A 26,858-nucleotide genomic window follows, 5' to 3' on the forward strand; every position below is an offset into this window, starting at 1 on the left:
TAAAAAATAATTTTCAAAATCTTCAAGAATTAATTAAAAAGATTGAGCAAAAAACTCCTAGAAATCAATAATGAACATTTCAATTTCATTCGGGCATTTCGACTTTGTGTCTCTAAATTTTCTTAAATCACATCGCATTCATGGATAATCTAATCAATGTACGGTCCGCATAATCTTTGTCAAAACTACTTAAAGTGTGAGACCATTACCAGAGACGAAAGAGAACGTTCACGCGTGTAAAAAGTTCAAACGAGAAACGGGCTCATCGGCTGATACTTAACTGATCGCTTGGTTCTCACGCGACATCATTTGCACAAATGTATACATAGGGCCGAAGCACGTGCCTATATGTAAACGAGTGTTGTAAAGACACGATGATTATGCGGCGCGAGCGAGATCGAAGCAGAGCGTAGTCGTTGTTGCCGCAGAATAGCGTTATTTGCGCCAAAAGGTATACGGCTCTTTAGATTTTTACGGTTATACGCGTATGTGTTACGGAGCCGATGATCAAATTTCTTCTGCAACGCATTGCATACGCTAACACTCGCACACAGGGATTTCACTGAATTGAGGAGCAATGCATGCATTAATCATGTTTCCAATCGTCAAAACCCGTTTTTTCGCATATTCGATTAAAGTATTGAATTAAAGTATTAAACATTGAATCATATTTTTAGCAAAAAAAATCCTAATTCAATGTATATTATATTGTTATTATACTTTGTAAAAAACTGGATATAATAAAGTTAAATTAATAAAATGAAATTAAATAAAAGCTTCATTCAGAATAATAAAGTCTAATTAGAATTACAGCATAGAAAAAACCTGTCTAACTGCAAGCAATTTCAGTGTCATATTTGTGACAGAAAATTGAGAAATCGGAACATGAAACTCAGAATAGAAATGTCAACTATTTTCGTGTTGTGCACGAACAAACGGGTACATTAAAAGTCACCGGAAAGAACTCTCAACAGCACAGGCATACCATGGCGAGCTATGACACGGACTGGTTTCGAAGTGGCTTCCTGCTCGAGTAGTTGATACACATGCATACGTTCTATTGATCCACGTGGCAATTCCGAGGCACGGATTAGCCGGTGCCATTGACGAAAGTTTATCGCGCATGTAGTTGAAAGTGTATATGTATGTTACAATATATTGTCCAGAGTTGATACTATTTCAATTAATTTCCTATTTATATATTAATAATGTTGACGGTTTAAATAATTGCTTTGTCAAAATTTAGAAAAAATTACCAAACGACACCAAAGATATTTGAATTAAAGTATAGGAAATAAATTCTTGTTAATAATCTTAGTGTGTTCATGTAAAAAAAAATTAACTACATCTATTCTAAATATTAATAAGCAATTATCTTTTCATAATTTTCAGAGATATTTTCACACAAATAAGCTAAACTGAATATACCTGCATATTCCTGTTTTATAATATTATTGTTCAAAATGTAAATTTGATTTTACGTGCTTTTTCATCACGTGGAAATACGATCCTATGCGCAGCTCGTATAAATAGTATTCTCTGTATTAGAAAATAATGAAAATTTTGTGGAAGGATCTTTATTTGCCTATTATGTGTTTCAACAATAATGAGAATTTTACAAGCATATAAATTCAGATAATATCACGAATAAGAGTTGGTTATAAACCGCGAGTCTGCGATAACCTAAATCGAATCGTAAAGATCGTACCAAGAGTATCCATCGTCGTGAAAAATAGAAATGGAAATGTATGTAAAGTTATTGACTACGTTAAGTGAATTTGACGAAATCGGATCTCATAAATGCATTTTTGTATGCTGGTGCAAGGTTATATGTGGAAAGGCATAGAAGAGTCGTTTCAAATATTGTATCCACAAAATGTTAAGAAAGCCTTCTCTACTTTGTATAACGTATCGTTAACAATATTATATAATATTATAAGTGTCTAAATTATCTTCACAACGACTTTTGATGCGTAAAGTACAAAGGAACAAACGAGGGAACAAACTACGATAGTATATATTTCAAAAGATATAAATTCCGCATTGAATTATTGAAGACGTCCTTTTCATCGATCGGGTAAGATACACAATTTCACGTGTTATAAAGCATGGATCGCTTCGAGGCGTTGTGATTTACGATATGGTGAGTGAAAATAATGAGGGCAGTCTGAGGGCTATTTTCCTGCATCAATATTAGACGAAGGTATATAGGGTGCTATAATACTGTACTAACATATCCAATTGTTATAATGTTTGCACAACGCACATAACATGTGCCGTTACTCGGACAAACATAATAGCGTTCGCTCGATTAACGTTTCGTGGTAGGTCAGTTTAAAAAAATCATACAACTTGCGATATTAATGCGCTTTACAGGGAATTGGAAAAATACCACAGAATATTTGTCAAGAGAAAAAAAAGTGGCAACTTTACTCAATTAATTTTAGGATTTTAAGGGTCGTACTGTAAAAACAACCTGACTAATGAGTTATCTTAAAGCTACATTAAATTTCGTTATAGACTCCAAATTTTCTAATATTTTTGTTGAAACAAAGTAGGAGTTTTATTTCGCAATACTAACGCAATTGCTTTGTCGAAAATGAGTTCTGGAATATTTTATTTTTTCCAAGATAAGTGTAAAAAAAAATTTCTCAAACAAGAGGGAAGGATACAAAATATATTCTTTCCAATGTTGTAATATGACGATGTTTCATGTCTTACAGGTTTTATTTCTCTTATAAAAATAATAACTATAATAAGAACTTCGCGATTTCTCTATGTGGAAAAAGGAATCAGTTGTAGGAATTATATTGAGAAATTCCCGCGAGATGTACCTCATGGGCAAAATTGATCTTGTCTCTTAAATTTTCTCGATACGTCGGACAAGGGACAAATAATATGTTTTTAAGGGCGAAGCAAGACAGACAATGGGTCTCTACTCTACGGTGAGAGTATCCGCTAGCGGCAGTCGAGACGGATAATAATGTGTATGCTACTTTAATAACGACGAGAAGCAAGCAAGCCAGTTATTCTTGGCTGGTTTATACATGCCGTCAACGCGATAAATTTTGCTTACGGTAGCACCTTATGTCGCGCGGCGTATAGTGTCGACTAAAAGGACTCTCAGAGTATTCAAGATACCTCGGAGTATTGTCTATTTAAGTACCATGATTTTGCTCTTGCGATAAACCAAAGCTCTTTGTCCCGACTTAACGTAGTTAGCGTTATGTCCCTCACAAACGTTTTCGTTCGCGGTCAATTATTTAATGTATCCAATGTTTCGTGGAAAAAATCTAACGTCGCGTAACTCAACGTATTATACTTTGTTATTTTATTAACAATCGTACTTGTTACTGTGTAAGCATTTTAGCAATAGCGCGTTGCAATTGTATCGCTCGTATTTTCAACACTGAAATAAATTAATATTTTAGACTTATGTCAGAGAGAAACGGGCTATGAACCATTTAAACATTTTACAGCCTTTCTATAACTGTGCGGAAGCGTAGCGAGTTTTCAGGAATAAATCATTTTTGACATGTAGGAAACCGTGAGATTAACGAGCGTGAGAGATGTTTTTTAACTTCAGTGAAATTTCTTACAGACGTGTGCGATGCGGCATCGTTTCATTACACCGGAGAACTTTCTGCGCCGCAAGTTTCAGTTCAAATTACTATTTCTTACGCTGACGTTGATTACGGAAATGCAAATAAAACTGCATGACTATAGGTTTACCAAAAATAAAACGTATATAGAAAATACGAAATTTAATAAGAGAGCATGCAAAAAACACGCAAATGTAATAATACTTACCCTTCTTCGATGCGTGGAAGGAATCATCTTTCGACACGTACTGGATGTCGTACTCCAACGTGGTCTTCGGCAGTATAATTTTGTCCTTGTTGATCTTGTAAACGGCGTACTTGAAGGCCAGCTCCGTGCTGCTATCCTTTTGGTCATGAGTGAATATAGCACCTAGAAAGTAAGCACGAATATGATCGCGTTAATCCTTTAAAGTGGAACACCATTCCGTTCCATAGTGATAATACTCTCAAACGATCAAAGTTCGTCCATGTATGCTAATAAACTGCAAGCTCCGAACGAGGCTGTGTGAATCTCGTATAACGGAGATTACGTATACGTTACGTTTTAATACTATAAGTGTGTTTATTCAGCTCGCATACTAAATAATTTCTCTATGATATTTTATTCGTGCCAATAATTGGCAAGATTTAAGATAATATTTAGCTTCTCAAATTCAGTTAAAACGTTAAATTTATTTAATGTTATTATAATCACAATGTATAAGTATTGTGTCTCTTACTTGGAGGGAACGGCTGATTTACTACTAATACGAGCTATGACAAACTTTCTTTATTCTGAGCGTACGTTACGATACATTACAGCTGCGGTCCACTTGGCGCTATAAATGCTTTGAAGCATTCTTCTTCTCCTTCTTCATTGAAAAAAAAAGAAGAAGAATGCTTCGAAGCATTTGTAGTGTCAAGTGGACCGCAGCCTACAATGCATGAACGTTACCGATACCGACGGAACTGTTATTGCCACCAGCCAGCGGAGAGATGTACGAACAGTGGAAAGACTGACTCTGATTGGCTGAGAAAATGTATGTGTGAGCGACTGTATCTGTGTATGGCGGTAGGTTCAAAATATACCAATAAGAAAGATAATTCAATATCGATTCAATTATTTGGTATAACAATTGTAGTTAATTGGTATATAAAATATTTATTTTCAATATTATTAACTACGTGCTTTTTGATCACTTTTTGATTGTTTCGACTATACAATCACATATTGTTAATTCTTATAACAGAGATTCATTTGATTCGTGGAGTTCAATGTATATAATACTGACCACTGATTACTCTACACTGAGAGAAAAATCCAAGTCTAAATGATCGTTCGAAAATTAACAAACGGACAATCCGACACTTTCAATCGGAATAATTAAAAAACCGAACAATTATCACTGATATCCGGCTATCATTTTCATAATTCCGATTAAAAATATCGGATTATAAATTTGTTAATTTTTGAAATAATTGTCCATTTCTCTGAGTGTATAGGATCACACACAAATAATTCGTGGAATAACGTCGTATTATACACGTACTCACGTACACACGTATATATGCTATGTATATAACAATCATTAGATAATACACTATGCAATATATATTACATGCATATATACCTATACATAGACGTTACACCATCATATCAAACAATATATTTGATATGGTATTAATATTTATAGACAAAGAACATAATACTTCTGTTATAGTAACGTTAGAGAGCATATATTTTAAAATATATCAAATTTAAAATTTTTATTTTTATCCTAAACATTGAGATCACCGCACATTACAGATAAACAAGCAAAGTTCATCGTCAATCGTCGACGTGCAGACATTGAACGCAAAAGAAAAACGAAACCGTGTCGCAATTAAAAAAATATGCCTACGTTAAAAATCACTATCGTTGCACGATATGCCGACGTGCTCTTGAAAGAAAGATGCATTCTAATAACACCTATTCATCAAACTGACACCGATTACATAGCCGCCAGGCTATCAATAGTGCGTTAAAAGTCGCCTTTCTGCGGAATTTTTCAAAGATGTCACGTTTGAAAGTCTTGCGAACATACTTTCAATTCATCGAACAATCGCATAGAGTGACTCTAGGCACACATCGTTCTCTTTATTGACAACTAGTCCGTTCTTTAAAGGAAGGAATATTTAAGGATGTTGCGCATTGAAGTCCTCTCCCTTTCGGTATTCAAACTCTCATCGCAATATGCCCCCGGGTCGTTTACGGAAATTAACGAGCATCCTTTGGCGCGATAAAAAGCAGCAGGACGTTTTCCTGACCTAGTACTAGAGGCGATTTTTTAGTTGAACCATGTGAGCGATAGTTAAAAGTGATAACCAGCGTTGCCGATTAGCATTTGGTTTCATGAATGGCTATTTCTGTTCAAAGTCATGCCGGACCGACTATAGCACCGTATTATCCGTTCGCGCTCGTGTAGAACGCTTAAAAAATTTAGTTTGATAATATTGTTTACAGCTTGGCTGATAATGAAGCGATATATCAGTGCACGATAAAATTAATAATGTATCAATGCGTGTAATATCATGTTTTATATGTGTACATAAACGCTAATTTCGGCAAAAATATCTTTACATCAATTAATATCCCAAAATATTGAATATAGGTACTATAGTAACTTAATAAACGTTATTGTAGTATTATTACAGTCAAAATATAGAAAAAACACATTTTTTAAAATTTATGATAGGTCTTAAAAAACCATTTTATATGCACGGTTCTCTTATTTAAAAGCTGAACTAGTTAAATATTAGTTGGTTAAAGTATAATATTAGTGTGTGTGTAGATATTATAAGATATTGAAAATCAAACGAACTTACCTGTAAGTGACGTTCGATTGTAATTATATGAGAGTCTCGTTCGAAGGGATTACACATAGGTAGTACCGCTACTTCCGCTAGGCTGAGTCACAAGGTTTAGAGAGTATAGAGTAAAGCTTTCTATGGTACACGCCTGCGCACCTTGACGGCCGTTACATCTTCATAATTTTCAGAGCTATATAGACACTTGTCGACAAGAAAGGGGAAAAATTCGTGATTGGGAGGGTTTTTAAGGGTGGGTTGTAATCCCTTCGAACGAGACTCTCATATAATTACAATCGAACGTCACTTACAGGTAAGTTCGTTTGATTTTCAATTATATTTCAAGTCTCGTTCTCCGGGATTACACATAGGTAGATGTTTAGAGTTACAAATTTAACTTTGAAGAATTTTTCTACTTTCTTTTCTTTTTTTTTTTTTTTTTTTTTTTAGTAAAAGGAAAATTAAAAAAAAAAAAAAAAATATGAAAAAAAAAAAAAAAAACAAAAATATAAGTAAATGTGTTTTAACGATCTCCTAAAACTGTTGAAGCAAACACACCTCGATCAGAAGAAATCGGTCTTTTGTAGAATCTGGCGAAGACCTCTGATTGTCCTGACCAACTGGCTGTTTTACGTATTATATTTATATCTATTCCTTTTCGATCAGCTGCCGAAGTCGCAGCGTGTCGTGTACTGTGAGCTGTGAATCGTGTGTCAATTCCAGCTTGTCTAAGGCACTCTTTTATCCATCTACTGACGGATTGTGAGTTTGCCGCCTGATGAGGTTTATTTATAGTAATAAATAAATTTTTCTCACTTTTCCTCAAGTCTTTGGTTGCTGCCAAGTAACGAATAATGGCTCTTGCCACACATGCCTTTGATCTCTCTTTGAAGAAAGGCAAAAAAAACTTTGGTTGATCCACTCCTACTTTCGAAGTTTTAATTGCCTCAGTTATTGTTATCTGGACTCCTTCTTGTGAGATAGAAATATTGTTGATTTTTATTAACGCCAAAGTCTGAACTCTATGTGCGGTTGCCAATGCCATTAGAATTACTAGTTTGTAAGTCAATTGTTTTAAATCCAGGGTCTCGAGAGGTTCTAACTCTTCTGCCCATCTCAAAACTACTTCAATATCCCAAATCGAGTCATATTTCGCTTTTGTAGGTCGTAATTTGAATACACCTTTGAAGAAACGAGTCATTATTGGATTGTTCGAGGAATCATCGAGACTGATGAGTGATATTGCTGATCTCTCGGTGTTGAGAGTACCGTAAGAGGCTCCATTGTCAAAACGTTGAGATAAATACTGTAACACAGCTTCAATACCCGCCTGGAAAGGATCCAATCTGAATTTTTTGCAAAAATTCCACCAGTTTTTTAAACCAGAATTATATTGACGTAATGTTGAGTCTGTTAAGGATGAAATCAAAATGTTGATGGCATTTTCAGACAGGTTCTTCTTTCTGTATGCTATCCGCATAATTTTCCTGCAACCAGGGAAAGATGACTTGCCAGGGGGTGTTTCAAGGACCTGCAGGGAGATAATAAGAGATCAGGTGATGGTGAAAAAATTTCTGGTTTATCCATAAGCATAGACATAAATACAGGATACCAAGGCTGGGAAGGCCAATTTGGTACAACTAAAATACCACACGCCTTATCATTTCTTATTTTCTGTAATACTTTTAGTATTACGGAAAAGGGCGGAAAGGCATAAAATTCCAAATTTTTCCAATCCAGTGTAAACGCATCAATGGTCCATGCCTCTGGATCTCTTTTCCAAGAACAGAATTTATTTATCTTGGTGTTACTTCTTGAGGCAAATAAATCAATCTCTGGGTAACCCCATCTGTTCACAATTTTTTTGAATGCGAAATTTGCCAATTCCCATTCTGTATCAATGTTTGTTCTTCTCGATTCCCTATCAGCGTCTGTATTCTCTTGTGAAGGTATATAAGAGGCGACTATCCAGATTTCCCTTTCTTCACACCACTGCCAAATATTTCTAGCTAAACGATTTAATGTAGGATACTGAATGCCCCCCATTCGATTTATATAAGCTAAAGCAGTTGTATTGTCCACTCTGAGCAAGATCTCACATTTACGACAATTGGAAGCAAAACATTTTAAAGCATAGAAAGCTGCAATTAACTCCAGGTGGTTGATATGTAGCTTTCGTTCTGACGCTGTCCAAAAACCATTAGTATGAGAATAGTTACAACTAGCTCCCCAGCCTGTAAGAGAGGCGTCTGAAAAAATTTCCTTTTCGAATTTAAGATGCCTTATCGGTTGTTTTGCAATAGGGATATTCTTCTTCCACCATTTCAAGTCTAAATGTGAGCTATTTGATATCGACATGGTTTTTTCAAAATCTTGATCTTGCACAATTAAAGCCATAAATTTTTCTCTTTCTAATACCTTAGTATAGAGTAAACCATAAGGAACCGCTGGGCAAGCAGCTATCAATAGTCCTATTAAACTCGCAAAATCGCGTATTTTACAAGACTTCTTATGTAAGAAAATTTCTATTAGACTTACTAATTTTTTCCTTTTTTCTTGGGTTAGCTCTAAGGTCATTTGACTCGAATTAATAATAAATCCTAAAAATTTACATTGTGTCGCCGGAATATTCATACTCTTTTCTTTATTGATCAAAAAACCTAAAGATTCGAGCGCTCTTTTAGTGATTGTTACGTTTTTCATGCAAGATTCGTAAGTTGATCCTATACAAAAAATATCGTCTAGATACCTTGTTGAAATTAAACCCTGTTCTCTTAATATATTATCCACGGGTTTCATTACTTTGGTAAAAACAAATGGACGGGTACATAAACCAAAAGGGAGGCATGTGAATTCGTAAAGCGTACCTTTGAAAATAAAGCGTAAAAATTTTCTGCTATTTTTATCCATATTTACTAAAAAATAAGCCTCTCTCAGATCTAATGTACACATAAACGAATTTTTTGAGATAAGCTTTGTTGCTGTTCTTAAGTCTTCAAGTTTAAAATGAGACGTTTTAATAAATTTGTTTAAATCTTTTAAGTTTAAAATAAAACGTTTTGAACCATTGGGTTTTGGAACTAAAAAATATGGCGAAATAAATTGACCTTGAATTGGTTTACATTCTTTTATAGCCCCACTAGCTTTTAATTTAAAAATTGCCTTCTCTAAGTCTTTTTCTTCCTCTTTAGAAAAATTATTACCAGTAAAAACTCTATTTTGATAAACAGGATGATTAAAGATTATTTTATATCCTTTAATACACTCAAGAACAAATTTGTCGCGTGTAATCGCCGCCCAGGCTTGGTAAAAATTTTTTAAACGTCCAGCAGTATATCTTACGTCTTCAACTATTGTTGTTTTTCTTGCTGGGTGGGTTGAGTCTTGGCTTGAGGAGTCTGTTTTGGTTTGTTGTACTGTTGGTTCTTCGAGAACTTCGAGGACGTCTGTGACGTCCTGTAGCCCTGGTTCGACGTTCCCGGTCTCGAGTAAGGGCTTCTCCAGTTTAAATTACGTCCTGTGTACTTGGAATTAGGTTTTTTGGAGACAGTTGAAGATACAGGGGCCTTCTGGACTTTAATTTCTTTTCCAAGTTTTTCCATAGATTTTGCAGACTTAATTACTTCTCCTATTTTATCTCCGTAGAGAAATTCACCCGGGGTGGTTTTTTGAAGCAAATCCTTGACTTGTTTAGTCAACGCGGGAGCAATAAAAGCTTTCCTGGCTGATGAAATTTGGAAATGAAGTTGAGTTAACAACTTCCCAGTGTCAGCTAGTCGCTCCAATAACTTCATCCTATCAATAGGCTCCTCCTCATCCTTCAGAATCATCGTAATTGCTTCTCCTAAGGCTGCGAGTGCTGTCCCAGCAAAATTTTGTTCCAGAATAAACAGCTTCTCTCGTTTAGTGCCAGCTTCGTTCAACGTAGCTGCGACTACATCGTTTAAGGCAGGAGCTTCCAAGGAAAGATTTCCTTTTCTGGAATATTTGGCCAAAACCTCCGTTTTTGTTTCTTTGGTCAAACCTTCTTTCACCCATTTTGACCATCTGGACACCAAATCTGGATGAAGATCAATGTCTTTCTGTTTTCCACTTTCTGGGTCTTCAACAAGAACTTTTTTAGTCTCTTCATCCAACTGTTTCGTCTCAACGACCGTGTTGTTAACCTCATCTGACGTCTTACCCGAAAGTGTCGAAATTACTTCCATAACCTCACTTTCAGTGTCTGGGGCCTGAGCCGTTGATTTGGACTGATCACACGGTACTTGTCCATTAGCATCGTCGTCCTTAGACGAAAACATGCTTTTTAAATCGTCATTGGATGCGTCATGTACAGAGAGGTTATCGACCTGTCTGTTATTTGGACGATTTTCATTATTCGACTTGAGGGCTGAATCGTCTAAAAACAGACATAGATTCAAGTAAAGCACTGGTTGTTATTGCCTCCTTCGTGCAAAAGTCACCAGCCATAAAGCGCAAACGTGTCTCATTCATTACGAGAACACGAAGCCAATACCTCAAGGAAAAATAATATCAAAGAAAAAGAAACAGATTTACCTGAATCGGACACGTCGACGGACTGTTTTCGTTTGATTTTCTTTTCTAACCTCCTCAATTTTTTGAGGATTTTCTCGTCTGACTCCTTGTCTCTACTTCTCTTCTTTCCTTTCCCCATCTTTTAGAGAAATTGGAAACACTTTTCCAAGGAAAATTGTTGACAAGGGCGAAAAACTCTCTTTCGATGTGTCTCTGTCGAGCACAAGAAACGTTATGAAGATGTAACGGCCGTCAAGGTGCGCAGGCGCGTACCATAGAAAGCTTTACTCTATACTCTCTAAACCTTGTGACTCAGCCTAGCGGAAGTAGCGGTACTACCTATGTGTAATCCCGGAGAACGAGACTTGAAATATAATTATCACATATAGATATTTATCGTGTAATACTGCGAAAATATTATACCTTTTCCAATCAAATACTTTTTTTCGTTAAATTAGACGTTGAAAAAATGTTGAAATTAACCATTCTATCCGGAGATAAAAGAAGACGGTTTGTTCAATCGAGCAACAGGATGAATGGATATGTCGTAAGCGGTATAACGAGCGCCCTTAGTATTTACGTCTCGCCAAATCACCGTTTCCTCCACGCTCCCCGTTTTTCATCAGAAAACCTTAACCGTTCCTGATGGTATTCTCACAGCCCGACGCGCTCTTTTACTTTTCGCGTTCCGCGTCGTAACTAACTAATTCATTTATCTGTAACGGAGTGGATGCGCATTAGCCGCCTTCCATCTCTCATCCCGCAAGTATTGTCCGCCACCAGTGTAGCTCACTGCCATTCTTTTCTCCGTTTTCGCTGTAACGCGTTAAGCACTCTGATCCTCCCGGAAACGCTCGCGACGACTTCTTTCGGTATTTTCTTACGCGATCTCATTGACTACCCGGGCTGTACTCGATCATTAGCTATGTTTAAATAAGGAATAGATGATCCCTAAAATCCCTAAATATGTTTGCTGTTGTTTTTAGCAGCTACTCCAACACGTTCGCTTGTTTCAGTTAAAATACAAATAAAGCGAGTATATAATTATTATAAGTGGTACTAGCAGATAATTCGTGTTTGATTATTTCAGGTATTAATTGTTTGTGAAAGGTATTCTAGCGGGGAAAGAAGACCCTGATTATACAAGTGCATATTGATACATAAAAATTAATTAAAAATAATACAATAGCGACCTGTATTCTAATTAAGTTTGTATTTTCAAATATATAGGATTTGATTTTGCATTGTTTGCTCACCAAATAAGTATGTCAATAAAACATACAATGCAAAATCAAATCCTATATATTTGAAAATACAAACTTAATTAGAATACAGGTCGCCATTGTATTATTTTTAATTAATTTTTATGTATCAATATGCACATAAAAAACCGTATGTACGGTTTAATACGGAAAAAATGTAGGTATCTCTCGCGTTTGAGCCGCATAATTTCGAACAAATTTCTCTGAAATTATTTCAGTCCTAATTTTCACAAAGCGCTGTACTATTTTCCAAAGAATCTCTTGCAGCTATTTACTATCCTTAAATCCCTGGAAAGCATTTTTGAAAAACGGCCGGAGATTACCAGTGGAACAGCTTGGTGCTCAGCGAAACGCTTCGCTTCGCGTCACCGTGATATTCAGGCTTCCGTGTATTGTTACGATGGGAGCACCGGCAAAAAATATCAGCTTGAATGCATTATACATTATCAAAGACGCATTATGAGCTTCTTGGACCGTAACATTAATAATATACGAATACTTTGAAGAAAATATGTAGCCCCAAAAAGAAACGGAAGAAACATTTTATTTGTAATTTAGTATAACAATGTTTTGTTTACGCGTTTATCCCTCTACTTCGAGTTTATCGCTCGTTAACATTATTTGCGCTATATCTTCCGCTTGACGTTGGTATGTATTTCTACATTATATATCCATGACCAATTTGCATATAGGTCTTGGTCAATCTCGTGGGATCTGTGGCAGAATTACAGGGAATCCGACAAGTTAATATTGCTAATTCCTCGTAAATCATAACAGGTTTCCATTAGGAAGCGCAGGTTGAATGCATAAAGTTCCCAGTATATATCTACATTTTCCGAGAAACAAGACAATATACGAATGTTTTCTGTTATAATATTGATAATATAGTGCGACGATACGACCGAACAATCTCTCTAGAGATCTGTAAGAGCTGCAATCTTCCGGTATGGCTTTACAAAAGAAAAAGAGACAGATCGTGTATTTGAGAGAGGAAAGAACGCGACTGATATACATCGTGTAATTAATTTTTATCGATTTGCACTACAATCGTTTTACGACGTGTAAAATAGAATGCGTCACATGATTTCTTTATAACGTATATTGTATATTGTTATCTATATTTTATTTGTGTGTTGAAGAAATAGAAAAGACATTATATATACATAATTTCTCTAAAAATAATTTATAATCGTAGACGCTATTTGACTTTCCTCATTTCCTCTTTTGAGTCTCATAGGCCTCCAATATGATATTTCGACAACGGTAACACGGCGATACTGCTAACGAGGACCTTGAAGGCTGCTCGTTATAACACCTTTGTGATTACGTGCGTGAGATTAAAGGCAGAACGGTGTAAAGGTGAACAATTCTAGAAACTTTGGAACAAGAAATTTACCCGTGCCACAGTTCTGTACTGACGTGTCTGAAAATACGATTTGACACAGCTCGCACACGTATTAAGGTTTCTCTCGCTAAACTTTAGTCATACAACTCTGATCGAACGCGTATATCCTTAGGGATCAACGAAAAGGTGCTTGATCGGACAAGTAACTAGTACAAAAGTCCCAAACTTGAGAAGTTAAGAAATTCCACTGGAGAAATCAATCAAACCACAGAGTGGCAAGAATTATATTTATAGAACTAAGCAGAATCTCAGACGTTCAAATACACACATTTCATACATTTAATTTATACGTATATCATTCTACGAGTCTGGAGAGAGGAATTAACGCGAGCAATTAAGTATTGTTATGTCGGTCGATTAACGAGCGTCGGAAGTTAGCACGATTTTGCGCCTATAAAAAGACAGCTCGGATACTATAAAGTTATACAACGAAAGCGGAAACGTGAATATGCAGAAATTCATCGTGTTTATTCTGAGTGAATTGCGGCTAATAAAAACGACGCTCGGTCAGGTCGCTAGTTTAAATTCACTTTAGAACTCTGCTGCGCGCGGCGCGCACGCAGAAGAATAGGGACTATGTAGGGAGTTGGAATCGCACGAAAGAGCGCTTTTAAATGCCGCTGCGGAATGGTGCTCGATAATACGTCGGTGCGTCCCACCAACGCATAAAAAGTGATACTTTCTTGGCAACGTCAATATTTCTTGTATTATGCGCGTTCATCTCATTCTACGCGAATAACGTGTGCTTACGCTCGTTGGCTTACGCTTTTGTATCTCAGGTCGTAAAGCATTGCGTGAAAAGCCCCGCAATATCGTCTACGATATAGTGGGTGTCCCTAAGTTCTATAAAATTTTCGAGTAGAAGGTAATATGCGATCGTAAAAGATTTGATATTGCTGGTGCTTTGCTTAATGAATAAAAGTAACTTATATGCTTGTGCAGCTTATGATTACAGCGTTTGGCACATTTGTACGTTACTGATTATAATATCTGTATTAAAGCAATAATTTTATTATCCATAGTAAGGAAGAAAATACTGTATTATTTTAAAGAAGAGAATTTATTATTTTTTATCTAAAATTATAACTTAATTTTATTACACATTAATTTCCTTATTTATTATTCTTTTGACTAAAGAAACAATAACGAAATATTGGACATGAAGTAAGTTTACACAATAGCAGGAGCTTGTACGATATTCAGCTTGTAACTCCTTTTCGCTTTATACTCGTCTCGATAAGCAGCTGCTCGGTTCACTCGGCTACTCTTATCGTTAGTCATGGATAAAACTTTGCTGTTTTACTTCATAATCGATAAATTCAATCTCTCTTCTCGTGCCCGTGTGCTCACGCGATCATTTTCCTTTGAATAGTGTTATTTCCAAAATATAGACGGTTTCTTCTTGCAATGAAATATAGAACGCGATGCGTTGTCATGAAAATTATTACAATAAAAATTTTATAATTAAAAAAAATTAATACAAGATTGAAGAAGTAAAATATATAATATCGCGTTTATATTAAAAAGAAAGAGATTCGAGAATGTTTTAATATATATATCAAACTCTCTGAAACAGAGAAGCGTGAAGAGCATGATAACATACATAAGTATAACAGCACGTAATAATTAAATATAACGTTACACGTAACGTTTATGTATTCAAAGTTTGTCCTCGACTGTGGGAACATAGATAACATTCTTAACCACAGCCTCGGCTTCATCAGCATCGCGGACTTCAATTTCGATTGCTCTACGTTCTTTGTCCTTCCATTCTGCCCGAGAGAAAAGAGAGAGACAGCTTTCGTCGTCGCCGGGTTTCCTCTCTGGACGAGACTCGAATTTCATCGGGCGAAACGACCCTTCCATTCAGATAAGACTAAGGCGCGGACGACGACAACGGTGGAAAGGGGTTGGAATAAGGGCAGCGTCTGATGAAGAGAGGATTTACAAAAAAAGGCGTGAGAAACGATGCCGCAATCTTTTCGAGCATTTTAAAAATCACTCTTTCACTCTTCTGAAACAGGAATGTAAAAACTTCGGGAAAAAAAGTCAGATCGAGAAACGATTCGCAGACAGATATAGGGGGAAACAGAGTGCGAAGCGGAGATAGTGAAAGGAGGATGACGAGATAAGAAGATGAGCACAGATCAGGGGCATAGTCCTCGAAAAGTGGAGTGAAACTTTTTTCACGGAACTTTTCCATTTGACCGACGGATTATATAAGCTGCGAGAACTCTTTCGGAAACTTCGGCAAATCGGGGATTGCTGCAACCAGGGGTTGATGAGTAAAGCAAGAAACTTCGCGGAGTTTAATAATTAATAATAATAATTATATGATAAAGTAACAGATCAGCTATCGGCAAAGTGAAAAAAAATGTTTGAGCGGATTTCTTCATTATGCCTATCGTTATCGCAATTAAAAAATAAATAATATAATAGATATATTACAATTTCCATTAACATTTAGATAGCGTTCATGTATTACAATTTTGTGTTAATTTTTTACATATTAGTGTCATTTATTTACATATTTGTCTGCTGTTAAATTAACATAAAAATTAGAGTGGATAAATTGGGACATGTAAAATGTATTAAATTTAATGCAAAATTTTTTACTAAGTATACAAATATGTATATATTACACAGAATATTTTATATCAAGATAAATCTGAAAGCGAAAAACAGCTTATTTCGTCAAAATCGCATTCGGACGAATTACGTAACCCTAATTTGATGTTTGATCCGATCGAAACCGTAACGGTGGTGAGTTACTGCCAAGTGGTTTCTGGGGGCGGATTTCCTCTGCCGTCGCGCAAAGTCGATATGCCTAGTTTGCGACCGAGATCGCGGTTTATCCAAGAGCCACTACGGTCTGAAACCGTAACCATTAACGGCACAACTTAGATAGACCTGCATAGGACGTTAATGATCTGTACATTTTTTCTGATTTAATAAGGAGAAAACGTTAAGTTGTAAAAAAAAGTAAAGATGATCTCTATAGTTTTATTTCAACTATTTCAAGAACAGATTTAGCACTAGGTACCGAGTTTTATCCGTTTTAAAATCGGTTTCAATTTACTATTATAAGCTGTGTGCACTATAAGAAAAAAAATTTGTCAATCCCAAGAAATATTTAGTCCGATACGTTCAACTAAATATTTTAATTAGTTAACTAAACATTAGTTGAATTAATTAATTCTTGATTAAAGAAACGACATAAATTGTTGAAATAACTAATATCTAGTTAAATAACTGAAATGTTTAGTTGAACGTATCGGACTAAATATTTCTTGGGATTAACAATTTTTTTTCTGTGTGTGTGTGTGTGTGTGTGTATGTTTGTCACGCAGAAACGAGGTATTAAGCTAATACCTCGTTCCATTAGGGAATCCTCCAATCGGGAATTATCATAAAAAAGAAAAGAGTTGACAACGTCGAAATAACCGAGTTTATGGAACGGTACCTTTTAACGATGTCACCGCGCGTTCATTAATTACTTATACCAGCGTGAGAGCCGATTAAAACTGCGTTCGTGTTGATAGATAGGGATTTGCTGCGCGGGGTACACTCGAGGTACCATCTCTAATACTTCACTAACGAGTTATTAAACTAATGTCTCTCATTAGCGGAAACCCAGCCTCGATTCCGGAAGAACGTGGCAGGGGCACCTTACATACTGATGTCGCACACGAGGGTCGCACATAGCCGCCGGTGTATACGTGCTACTTGAAATTGGTCTCGTTAGTATGCCGCGCAGTTTCGAGTCAAAGTGCGTTTGCAGCAGCAGCCACTCCGTCACGCACACGAGAAAATCGGGTGGAAGCAAATTTAACAACGCTGGCGCGCCATTAAATGCACGATCTGTTTTTGTGACGCTCGAGTTTGTTGTTAATAGAACAAAGCCTCTGAAATTTCTCTCTACAGGTTCGATCATTTCTATATGATAAATTTTTAACTCTAATCTAAATGAAAAATAAAATTCAATCATTTTATAAAATGTAGCGAGAAAAATGCGATTCAATTTATACATATAAAATATTTATCCATCAAAGTAGCTATACGCAGCATATTTATTTCGTCACAGAGAAAAAAATACGAAAAATTATTTTAGTTTTAAAAACCTTTTTTACGCAACTTTGCAAATATGTGATTGAATACACGGACAACATAAATGTTGATCACAAATATAGACGTTAATAAAACAATTGCGCGTTGCTGTAATTTAGTGGCCTACAGGCTCGATACCGAATTTAGGAGTAGAATTGAACGCTCGCTCGAATGAAACGCGAAACGCAAAAGAAGCGTTGACCAGATGTAGTTACCAGCGAATTATGCTGTTGGTGGTCGTGTCTGACGATTCACTCGCGGTGGAGCTTCCGCATGGGCTTTGCGGTAATCCGCAGAACCACACTTTGAGAGGTGCTATTCTGCACTAATGCAATTTCTGGCGCGATCGATCAGACTACGCGCAAAAACCTCGTAGAACATACCGAACTTATCGAACATTCACGCAAATTGAAATAGATATCGATCGACGATCCCGTGTAAAATTTCTTCATTATTAATACAACTTTTTCGGTTATACCGCGATTCAATTGTGAAAACTGACATAAGATTTTCGCACCAGAGAATAACGACAATCCTTATCCTAGACATAGTTTAATGTTGAGATATCAAAAATTAGGACATTTAAATAATTAAATTATAAATAATTTATAAAGAAATTAGAACTAGAAAAGATGCTATTTTAATCTGTTTAAAATAAAACCTAACAAAATCCCTGATTCCACATTTATGTTAAATATTATCTTATAAATATTATTCAAAACTCTCTAAACGATTCAGATTTGATTTAAAAAATGTTAATATTTTTTTTAAATTTTATTAATAAAAACATTATTTTGTTTGTATAATAACGGTAGATTGTATTCTAGTTTGATCATCGCGCCAATACACAGAAGCTATTGTAGGTATGAAATTTAGCGAGAACTTAGTTTGCGATCGAGCTATTAGATAACAAAGAGGACTTAAACTACTATATCTACTTGGAAATAGGCACTCAATAGAATAGTCACAGTTCCATTTCTCCTAAATTATATCATAACACGTTTTATTACAGCGATAAGAAACCGTAATGCAGCTCAAATTCTCCGTGTCTCATTGTAAGATATTTTGAAAATAATATTAGAATAATAATATTGGAACATTTGCAAGACAATTTCCAATAACATTCCAATAACCGCGACGTGTATCTTTCGAATTCTATATTGGCGGTTTCTCGGTTGCTCGTCGAACAAACCGTCGGGGTCTTCCGGCGAGTGTTATTCCAAAACCTGAGTCCACGTCGAGATTGAGAGAATCCTCATGCTTCCCATGAATACGGAATCAGGGTTTTGTAAGTTCCAATCTGTTGCGTACCTAGCACGAGCGAGCTCGCACCTAAAAGAAACTGCTTGCAAGGGTACTTCGTGGTGGAACTAAATAAATCGAATCTGAACATTGGTTGAAATTCGAACAATCTACGTTGATAAGTCAAAAGTAAAGAATACTTGTGGATAACAAATATAGAAAAGAAAACAAACTTTCCTCGATAAGGAATTTCTAGATACATAGCGCTATAATCATTGTATATCTGGAATGTAATTTTTTAACGATTTTATTGATACTTATAACCTCTGCAAGTTAAGAAAGATATAAGATTTTTTGCAAATTTTAAATAAAAAGATAAAAACGGACTTTAGAAACACTTCGTCGGTTTAATGGAAAAAATTTAAGAGAAAAAAGAAAGGAGGGACGTCGGAGTGTCAACGAGTTAATTTAGTGAAATGCGGGAAAAGTCGATCGCCAATTTAATGGAGGGGCAGAAAGCGAGGTATTTGAATTAATGGTCGACAATCGGCATTCCCGCTACGAGGTCTTCATGATGACAACCGATTGCCGTAATTCATTTATGGAGAGAGACCGCCTTCCTCCTTTCATACACCACATAAAATGGTGATCCCTCCAAGGATCGGAATTATAATCAATTTCCCGTTCTTCGACGCTAGACTTAATTCTTCAGAAAAAATAATTATATATATACATGCCAAACGTGACGTTAAGGTGTCTTTTTTACGGAGCTTTAAGCACGAAGTATCTTAAATTCGCAAATCTTTGAGGTCACATCTATCAATTTTAGCTTATAATGATGTTATTTATTAGATATCGGGATAATACACGCATTATATTAAAAATCGATTAAAAAATACATTAATCGCTATTTAAAATATTTATTGTATCTCTCTAAAAATTAAATAAATCAATAAACAAGTTTCTAGCATCGACTATTTTTGTATAAATCGTTATAAATTAGCTTCATTAAAGCCAACATAATCGCGAGAAAAAGTGTATAGAGAACGCATCCATAATAATCTCAAGTCGATTCTTATCCGTATATTAGCATTTTCAATATCCCTTAGGAGGCGTGAGAAATGATATTAATCGATCATATATGAAAAAAATAATGTCGAGCCGCGCAGTATCCTAACGCGAAAGATCAGACTTTCATGAAAGTTAATAAGTATCTCGTCTGATGGCACGCTTGTGTCTTATACCTTTTTTAACTCATAAGTCTCATAGGGCGCCTTCGATCGATTATCAATAATATCATTATCATGGGCGTAATTTTTTAATATTCTCTATAATCGAGACGATCTAATCAATGAAATAATCTCGTAATAAAAGAAAACAATTATCGTGAGATCTTTAAATTAATAAATATGTTTAAACTTTATAAATAATTTATTATTCATAAATCCGTGTAGCTAAACGCGATGTTAATTAAAAGTTATAAATTATGTCGTTTCGGTGGACAATTCGCGAGACAAAACAGTCCATGAATAATTTTGCAGTTTGAATCGCGACTCAGAAACTATTGTCGATGGCATCGAACGCATCGCACCGGCAAACTAACGCGGCGGACACACTTTCGAATTGGAGGGACGAATGTAGTGTTGAATAATGCAATATGCGCCTGGTACCGGATTAATGTGGTCGGTCTCGCGCGCAAGTGCAAACTTCATCGACGTACGATGTGTATAAAGGTAACTATGGATGATAATGTCTTCGGACCGATTTAACGCTATGGCAGAGAGCAAATATAATAGCATTTGAGGAACGTCAATAAAATTGATTTACGAGCAGCTCGAATTATATATACATACATTAAGAAGAGCTAGAATTTAACAATTATATAGCCGTGCGAATCCCCAGTTTTATCTATATCAAGCTAAATACAAAGCATTCCAAATGTATAGTTTACCACAGATGTCTTGCAGTTTTTTCTTATTTTTCAATTCACATTTAATTTTATAACGCAAAGTATATATATTTATATCTACTAGAAACTGGAGAATTAAGAAACAAAAAATTTCGAGGCATTTTCTATATTATACACATATATGTATATTCTTGATGATAATAACGTTGATAGATAAAAAGTGAATAAGACGGAACGGAATCGTGAAGGCTGAAGGATCATTGTAATGTCGCGTAAAATTGCTTGGAGATATGTAGCATTTGCTGCATGTCGTCCATTCAGAAGAATTTCGCAAAGATATAATATTACGTGTCATATTCGCGGCAACGAAAGTCATTTCAAGAAGAACGTGAAATTTTATACCTAAGTGATATACGTTTTCGCCTAGCAAAAATATAACTCGTATATATAGTACACTGGGGGTATAATATATATAGAAAGGTTTCCGAAAGTGACGAATAAAATTTCGCGTATATTGCTTACGTTAATTAAATTAATTAATTTGCATATCAATTCCGAACAACGTGTGTGATTTCACCTAATGATGCATAAATAGTCTTGTCGACATTGCCATTCCCTTGAGTCGGTAGTTATCTCAAATAACAATGAAAACATTTCCATATTAATGGATTCCCCTCTGTGAAAATGATGAATGTTTATTTGACATTATCAGTGTATTTGAGTGTTTTCATCCACCGACAGTTGTACGCCAAAGAATTAGTATTGTCATTAGTCGCATTTATGCCAAACCACCTTATCCTATTAAATTAATTTGTTACGCGGATGTATCCGATTGAAAACAAATTATTATTTATAAAATATCGAAACAGTAACGCTAAAAAAATAGAACAAAAAGCTATCAGTTTTTGGTAATAAAGGAAGGAAAGAGTATCTATATGTAGCAAAAGAAAAAGAATATCAGCAATGCACTTTCATCTACATCTACAATGATAACTCAACTCGAGGGACATTCGTAAGTCAATGTTCGAACTTCGTGGTTGGAACAGTTCCAACAGTATCTACCAAGAACGATATGTCTCTCTTCTTCGGAAAATATTTACTATTTCCTACTATTCTTTTAAGCGGGAGTCCGTTGGGATCTACGTGTGCGGACAGCGATACAGAGATTGCCATACATCGCCATGCTTACGTCACATTTTTTTGGACCGTCATACGTATCTCTCGAACAAATAAAAATTCCGTTTCTCTTTTATTACACTGAAAAAAAAATGTTCTGCATTTTAGTAAATATTATAGTTTGCAAACAACTAACTCCATTTACTAAATTGCAGAAATTTTTTTTTTTTTTCAGTGTATAATGCTCCGCGTTATCCGAATGTAATTCTTAAAAACGCTTCAGATCTCAACTTTGCAGAACTGTCAAAATTATTCAAGAACGAAGAAATAAAGAACTGAATAGAGATAAAAGTTACGTTCTCGATATTTTTTTATTTACTTTGACTTTGACATATCAAGATTCAAAAAAGTCCATTTGAAATATTGCTATTTATTCAGTATTTTGAGAGCAACAACTGTTTCTCTGTCAGCGAAAGTATGCAAATAACGCAGAAGCACGATTACTTATTGATTGAAGAAACAAGAAAGATGAGTATTGTCCCCCAAATGGAAATGCCGTCTCATGCTTTTTTCTATCTCAAGCCATTCTGTATATCGTGTAGAACGCAAATGGGAAAGAAAGTTAGAAAGAAGCATTAAGAAAATTGTCTGTTTTCAGGGATTTGCGTCTCTCTCTCTCTCTCTCTCTCTCTCTCTCTCTCTCTCTCGCACTCCCAATTCCGTTCTCGATCTATAAGTAACTCATGCTATACTTTTTGAAGAAAAGTTTTAGCTTCTATCTTGTTCAAATCCATTTGTGTTCCTCAAGTTTTGCGAATATACACATATGGATGTTTGCAATATAAAAATTACACATCGTTCGTAAGAACCGAGCGATGTTAGAAATAAACAAATATCATTTTCTTAACGGATGACTCTTCAGAGTGGCTACTTCAGAGTGTGAATACGATGTATTTATAGTCTACGTGAAGCGTTAGCTGGAAATCTGACGGGTTCAGGGGTAGTTGGCTGAAGCTCCGGGTGTAATCGCATTATGACCCTCGCGTATAGCTCTCATTACACCCCCGACGGCGCTCCATCATTGTCCCCTCCAGTTTGTGTACAGCGCAGACGAATGAGTAAAACGAAGCTTTATCGTTAAACTAGCTCCCTAAATGCGGTCAGTACCGCGTGGCCCTAAACGTTTTGATAAAACTCACTTCGTGACATGACATCTAGTTTCTGTTTCTCGTGCTGTTACATCACAATTACATGATGTAGTCATGTATAGATGCATAGTAATGTTATTGCTAGATTATATACATATACGCTATTAACAATTTGCAAAGCATTAGATTGAATGCGATGTAAAATGTATAATATTTATCTAAATAAAATTTTTTCGAAAAACCCTTTCGAATATACGTATATTCCAATATATGTATGTAAATAAGAATTTAATTTAACCCAATTTCCGACTGACGTGCCCTCAACTAAATTTTCGAAAACAAATTTTGAATTCTCCCACACGTAAAAAATTGTAGCCACCCGTCAACTGCGTGGATGCAGTATTTTTTGTACGTGGGAGGATAACGTTTGGATACGCTAGGAAATTCTATGGTCGATTCGAGTATAAGCTGACAGGCTATATTTTAGGTCAAATTCTGTCGCGTTTTGGCTTCTAATGTAATTGCAACTTCGTTACATCGCAAATACTAATAAAGGTAAAAATATCCAAACATATAAAAACAGAAGTTTTTATAAGCAAATCTTGATCAGTTAAATGTGAGATTAAATATTTGTAAATTTTAAAAATGTCTTATTAATTTGAATTTATCTTTATTTATCTATTAATGTCACTGTCGTCAAATAAATAATGTAATACATTTTTGCATGGCACGACAATAACGTAACAAATCCAGAGAATAATGATCCCTCGGATGATCCAATGTAAGATTTTAGCACTCTAGACATTCTCTTGCGAAATATCAGCTATATACACATATATATAAGATATTTACTACACTAATGGCCCTAATCCATCAGTCAGACTATCATCAGATGTTATGATCGACGGGGGTCAGTTGTATCTGACAAAGCATCTTAACTACTCTATTCATGTCGAGATAATGGAGGGTTAAAGAATACACAAGGGAGCTCATTCGATCCATTTCGATTCGATAAATCAAGAAAACATTACGAAGTGACACAGTCATAGCAGCACAAATTTACACATTCAGCCGACGTGAAATAGGGTTTGATATCGTTAAGATCATCATCAGGGCTAGACGTTTCCAAGAGTCAAATATTTTATTATTGACTTTCCGGTTGCGACGAACCTCGTTACAGAAAGGATATTACTTCAGTTCGCTGATCGCTGAAGTATTTTTCTGCCAAGAAGAATTTACTTGTTTGCGTATCTCTATCAAACTTGAAAAAATCTATGAGAAAAGTTTGCGACTTTACACAAGTATGTATAGTATATATAGAAGCTTGTAACGGTTATCTGACACTAGAATATTTATCGTATACAAAATTCATGTTACATAAAATAATACTATCAATATACGTATGTAAAAAGTATTAATCTCAATGTCTATTTATTTTTTATTTCTTTTTCATAATTGTAAAAAATGCAAAATTAGGAAAGGTTCACACAAAGAAAAAAAAATTCTATAATATGACATTATTCTCTTTAATTTATGTCCAGATAATTATAAGACAAATTAAAGATAATAAAATATAAAGATTGGCAAAAAATATTTCAAAGCTGATCAAATCGTATATAAAACGTTTATCAGTTTTCGTTCTAGTTTCGCTACTATCTCTGTATTCTGAAATCGTTCTAGATATGCATGCGCTATTGATTCGATTTATTCCTGACCCGATTATGTCCTGAAAAAACGGGTTTTTTTTTCGGCGGATTCTCCTTTTACTACTCTTTGGCGCATCGGCAAATATTTCGTTTGGCTGGTACCTTGGGGAGACTGAAAACGCGTGCAATACCCGGATTCTTCGGGAATGCATTCGCTATCTTGCAATCCACTTACATGTGAACTCTCCATCTCTTTTTACAACTTAGATCAATATTGCGTTATTTTCTTATATCAGCATTATGCTTTTTCTTCCATTTAATCGCTTTACAGATTTCGATTACCTTACATAATTGCGCACTTTATAAATTATACAAGTGTACTCTCAAAAAAAAAAAAAAAATAAATAAAAGAAATTTTACTCGATTCTTCTTTAATTATATATTATCTTTTTCAGAATCTCTAGTAATTAGTGAGCAATTAAAATACATTTTGTCTATATATTTTTACAAACAAGTACACTATTACATATAAAATATAATAAACAATAAGTTAAAAGTGTAAAAACCATAATTCAAAAAATTTATCTAAATAATCTGTCTATCTAATCTAAAACATAACGTGTGCTATTGACCCGTTCACGTGTGAGATGTTATGTAAAACCAGTGAAAATCTGATCGTGTGACAAATTTAGTGTATCTTTATCGATTCCTCTACCGGAAATGTCTGGCATCGTCAGCAACGTTACTTTCGTATGCGACAGTCCATTTTCCTTATCTAGGAAGAGCAGGGAAATAGAACATTACATAAAGCATTCGATGGAAAGATAAAAAATTTTCAACAGTTAGAAGTATTATTAATATTATAAAATGGCACATGAAAAATAAATCCAATATATCTGTTTTGTCGATAATAAGAGTATCAAATATTATCAATCAGTAACTTGTCATCATTATCGATTTGAGGAACAATGCGCGAAAGCCGACTTTCCTTCAAATTTTCTTATCCTACTAAAAGAGAGATTTCGCCAGTGACTATCTAGAAATCATGCAATCATCTTGCGTTTGAATTCAAATGCCTGGAACGAAGTTTATTCAGAAAAAAAAACGAACAAAAACTTACTTGATTGCGGCACGTTCAGTCGGAAACTTACAAATATTACTGACTTTTCGGAAGTTAATTTTTCCTTAATAGTAGCTAGCAAATCGGTCGAGATAAAGCAACATTATTTTGCGGTTGGAGAGCGCATCGGTAGATTATCGATGTTTGGATAATACATATGCGAATAGCAACATACAGTCAGACACGTTGTTTCAGAACGAAACCTCAGGAGCTACGAGTAATTTTATAAAAAAGCGAAGAAACGTTCTCGTCTCGCTATAGCTACGAATGTAAATAACAAACTTGAATCAGTGCACTAATTTTAAGTCAGCGCTCTGATTACACCGCCGGGGCTCTGATGCAGCCCGCCTTTTACATCAAAACGCGGGTCTGCGCATTCATCATCAATCCTTAACTTAATACCAACAGAATACTAACTTAGGTCCGTATCTGAAATAACATGTCATGTTTGCTAGTCCTAATACACGACGAAAAAGGGAAATGACCGAGGGGAATGCAAGGAAAACGGATGAATCGGAGAGAGCAAAAGAGAGAGAGAGAGAGAGAGAGAGAGAGAGAGCAAATACTTATGAGTTATGAGTGTCTCGGAAGTTTGCAGCCAGTCGTCGCGATTCGGATCGGACGTTTCAATCTCGGAGTTTAAGAAGCTGTGGAACAGAAAGTAGAGTACGGGGGCCAAAGCTGAGTGGAGGAAGGAATTGAGAAGTGATCGAGGCGCTACGTGGAGAAAATCCCAGGGAAAGTACATGAGCGAGAAGAACCGGGAAGATCCCCGTTTGCCGAACTATCGTGAAATTATTAAGAGCATTCCTCTGTTTACGACGCCCTACCGCCGACCGACAACCGTTTTTGGTACTATCCCGGAATGGATGACTCGTTGCGACTCTCTCACGACTTGCTGTGCAATTTTCATGATTTTTCAAATCTTTCCGTCGTGCA

General features: G+C 35.5%; 3 protein-coding genes across 10 annotated transcripts in view; all 3 read right to left on the reverse strand.

Moving 5' to 3' along the window:
- Nucleotides 1-26,858, reverse strand: part of LOC143907632 (glutamate receptor ionotropic, kainate 2) — a 143,244-nt gene that overhangs the window by 95,742 nt on the left and 20,644 nt on the right. For all 8 annotated transcript variants that reach the window (XM_077424506.1, XM_077424505.1, XM_077424510.1 and 5 more), the window contains one exon: nucleotides 3,811-3,972. In XM_077424506.1, the coding sequence (XP_077280632.1) occupies nucleotides 3,811-3,972 (162 nt within the window). The remainder of the gene's footprint in view (nucleotides 1-3,810; nucleotides 3,973-26,858) is intronic.
- Nucleotides 7,824-10,298, reverse strand: LOC143907619 (uncharacterized). Its single transcript, XM_077424496.1, has 2 exons — nucleotides 9,771-10,298; nucleotides 7,824-7,959 (listed from the first exon to the last, which is right to left on the reverse strand). Exon 1 carries the CDS (start codon nucleotides 10,256-10,258, stop codon nucleotides 9,779-9,781), a length of 480 nt encoding a protein of 159 aa, XP_077280622.1. The 5' UTR covers nucleotides 10,259-10,298; the 3' UTR covers nucleotides 7,824-7,959; nucleotides 9,771-9,778.
- LOC143907618 (uncharacterized) lies at nucleotides 10,372-11,315 on the reverse strand. The gene is made up of 3 exons (XM_077424495.1): nucleotides 10,986-11,315; nucleotides 10,453-10,827; nucleotides 10,372-10,406 (listed from the first exon to the last, which is right to left on the reverse strand). Exons 1-3 carry the CDS (start codon nucleotides 11,101-11,103, stop codon nucleotides 10,372-10,374), a joined length of 528 nt encoding a protein of 175 aa, XP_077280621.1. The 5' UTR covers nucleotides 11,104-11,315.

The sequence above is a fragment of the Temnothorax americanus genome, unplaced genomic scaffold (assembly GCF_048541705.1).
Source record: "Temnothorax americanus isolate GAGA-0224 unplaced genomic scaffold, ASM4854170v1 Scaffold85, whole genome shotgun sequence".
Lineage (NCBI taxonomy): Eukaryota > Metazoa > Arthropoda > Insecta > Hymenoptera > Formicidae > Temnothorax > Temnothorax americanus.

Coding starts and splice junctions, on each gene's coding strand:
- LOC143907619 (XM_077424496.1), bottom strand. CDS start 10,258: ATGATTCTGAAGGATGAGGAGGAGCCTATTGATAGGATGAAGTTATTG.
- LOC143907618 (XM_077424495.1), bottom strand. CDS start 11,103: ATGGGGAAAGGAAAGAAGAGAAGTAGAGACAAGGAGTCAGACGAGAAA. Junction 10,828..10,985: donor CGTCGACGTGTCCGATTCAG/GTAAATCTGTTT, acceptor GTCTGTTTTTAG/ACGATTCAGCCCTCAAGTCG. Junction 10,407..10,452: donor GTCAAAATGGGTGAAAGAAG/GTTTGACCAAAG, acceptor CAAATATTCCAG/AAAAGGAAATCTTTCCTTGG.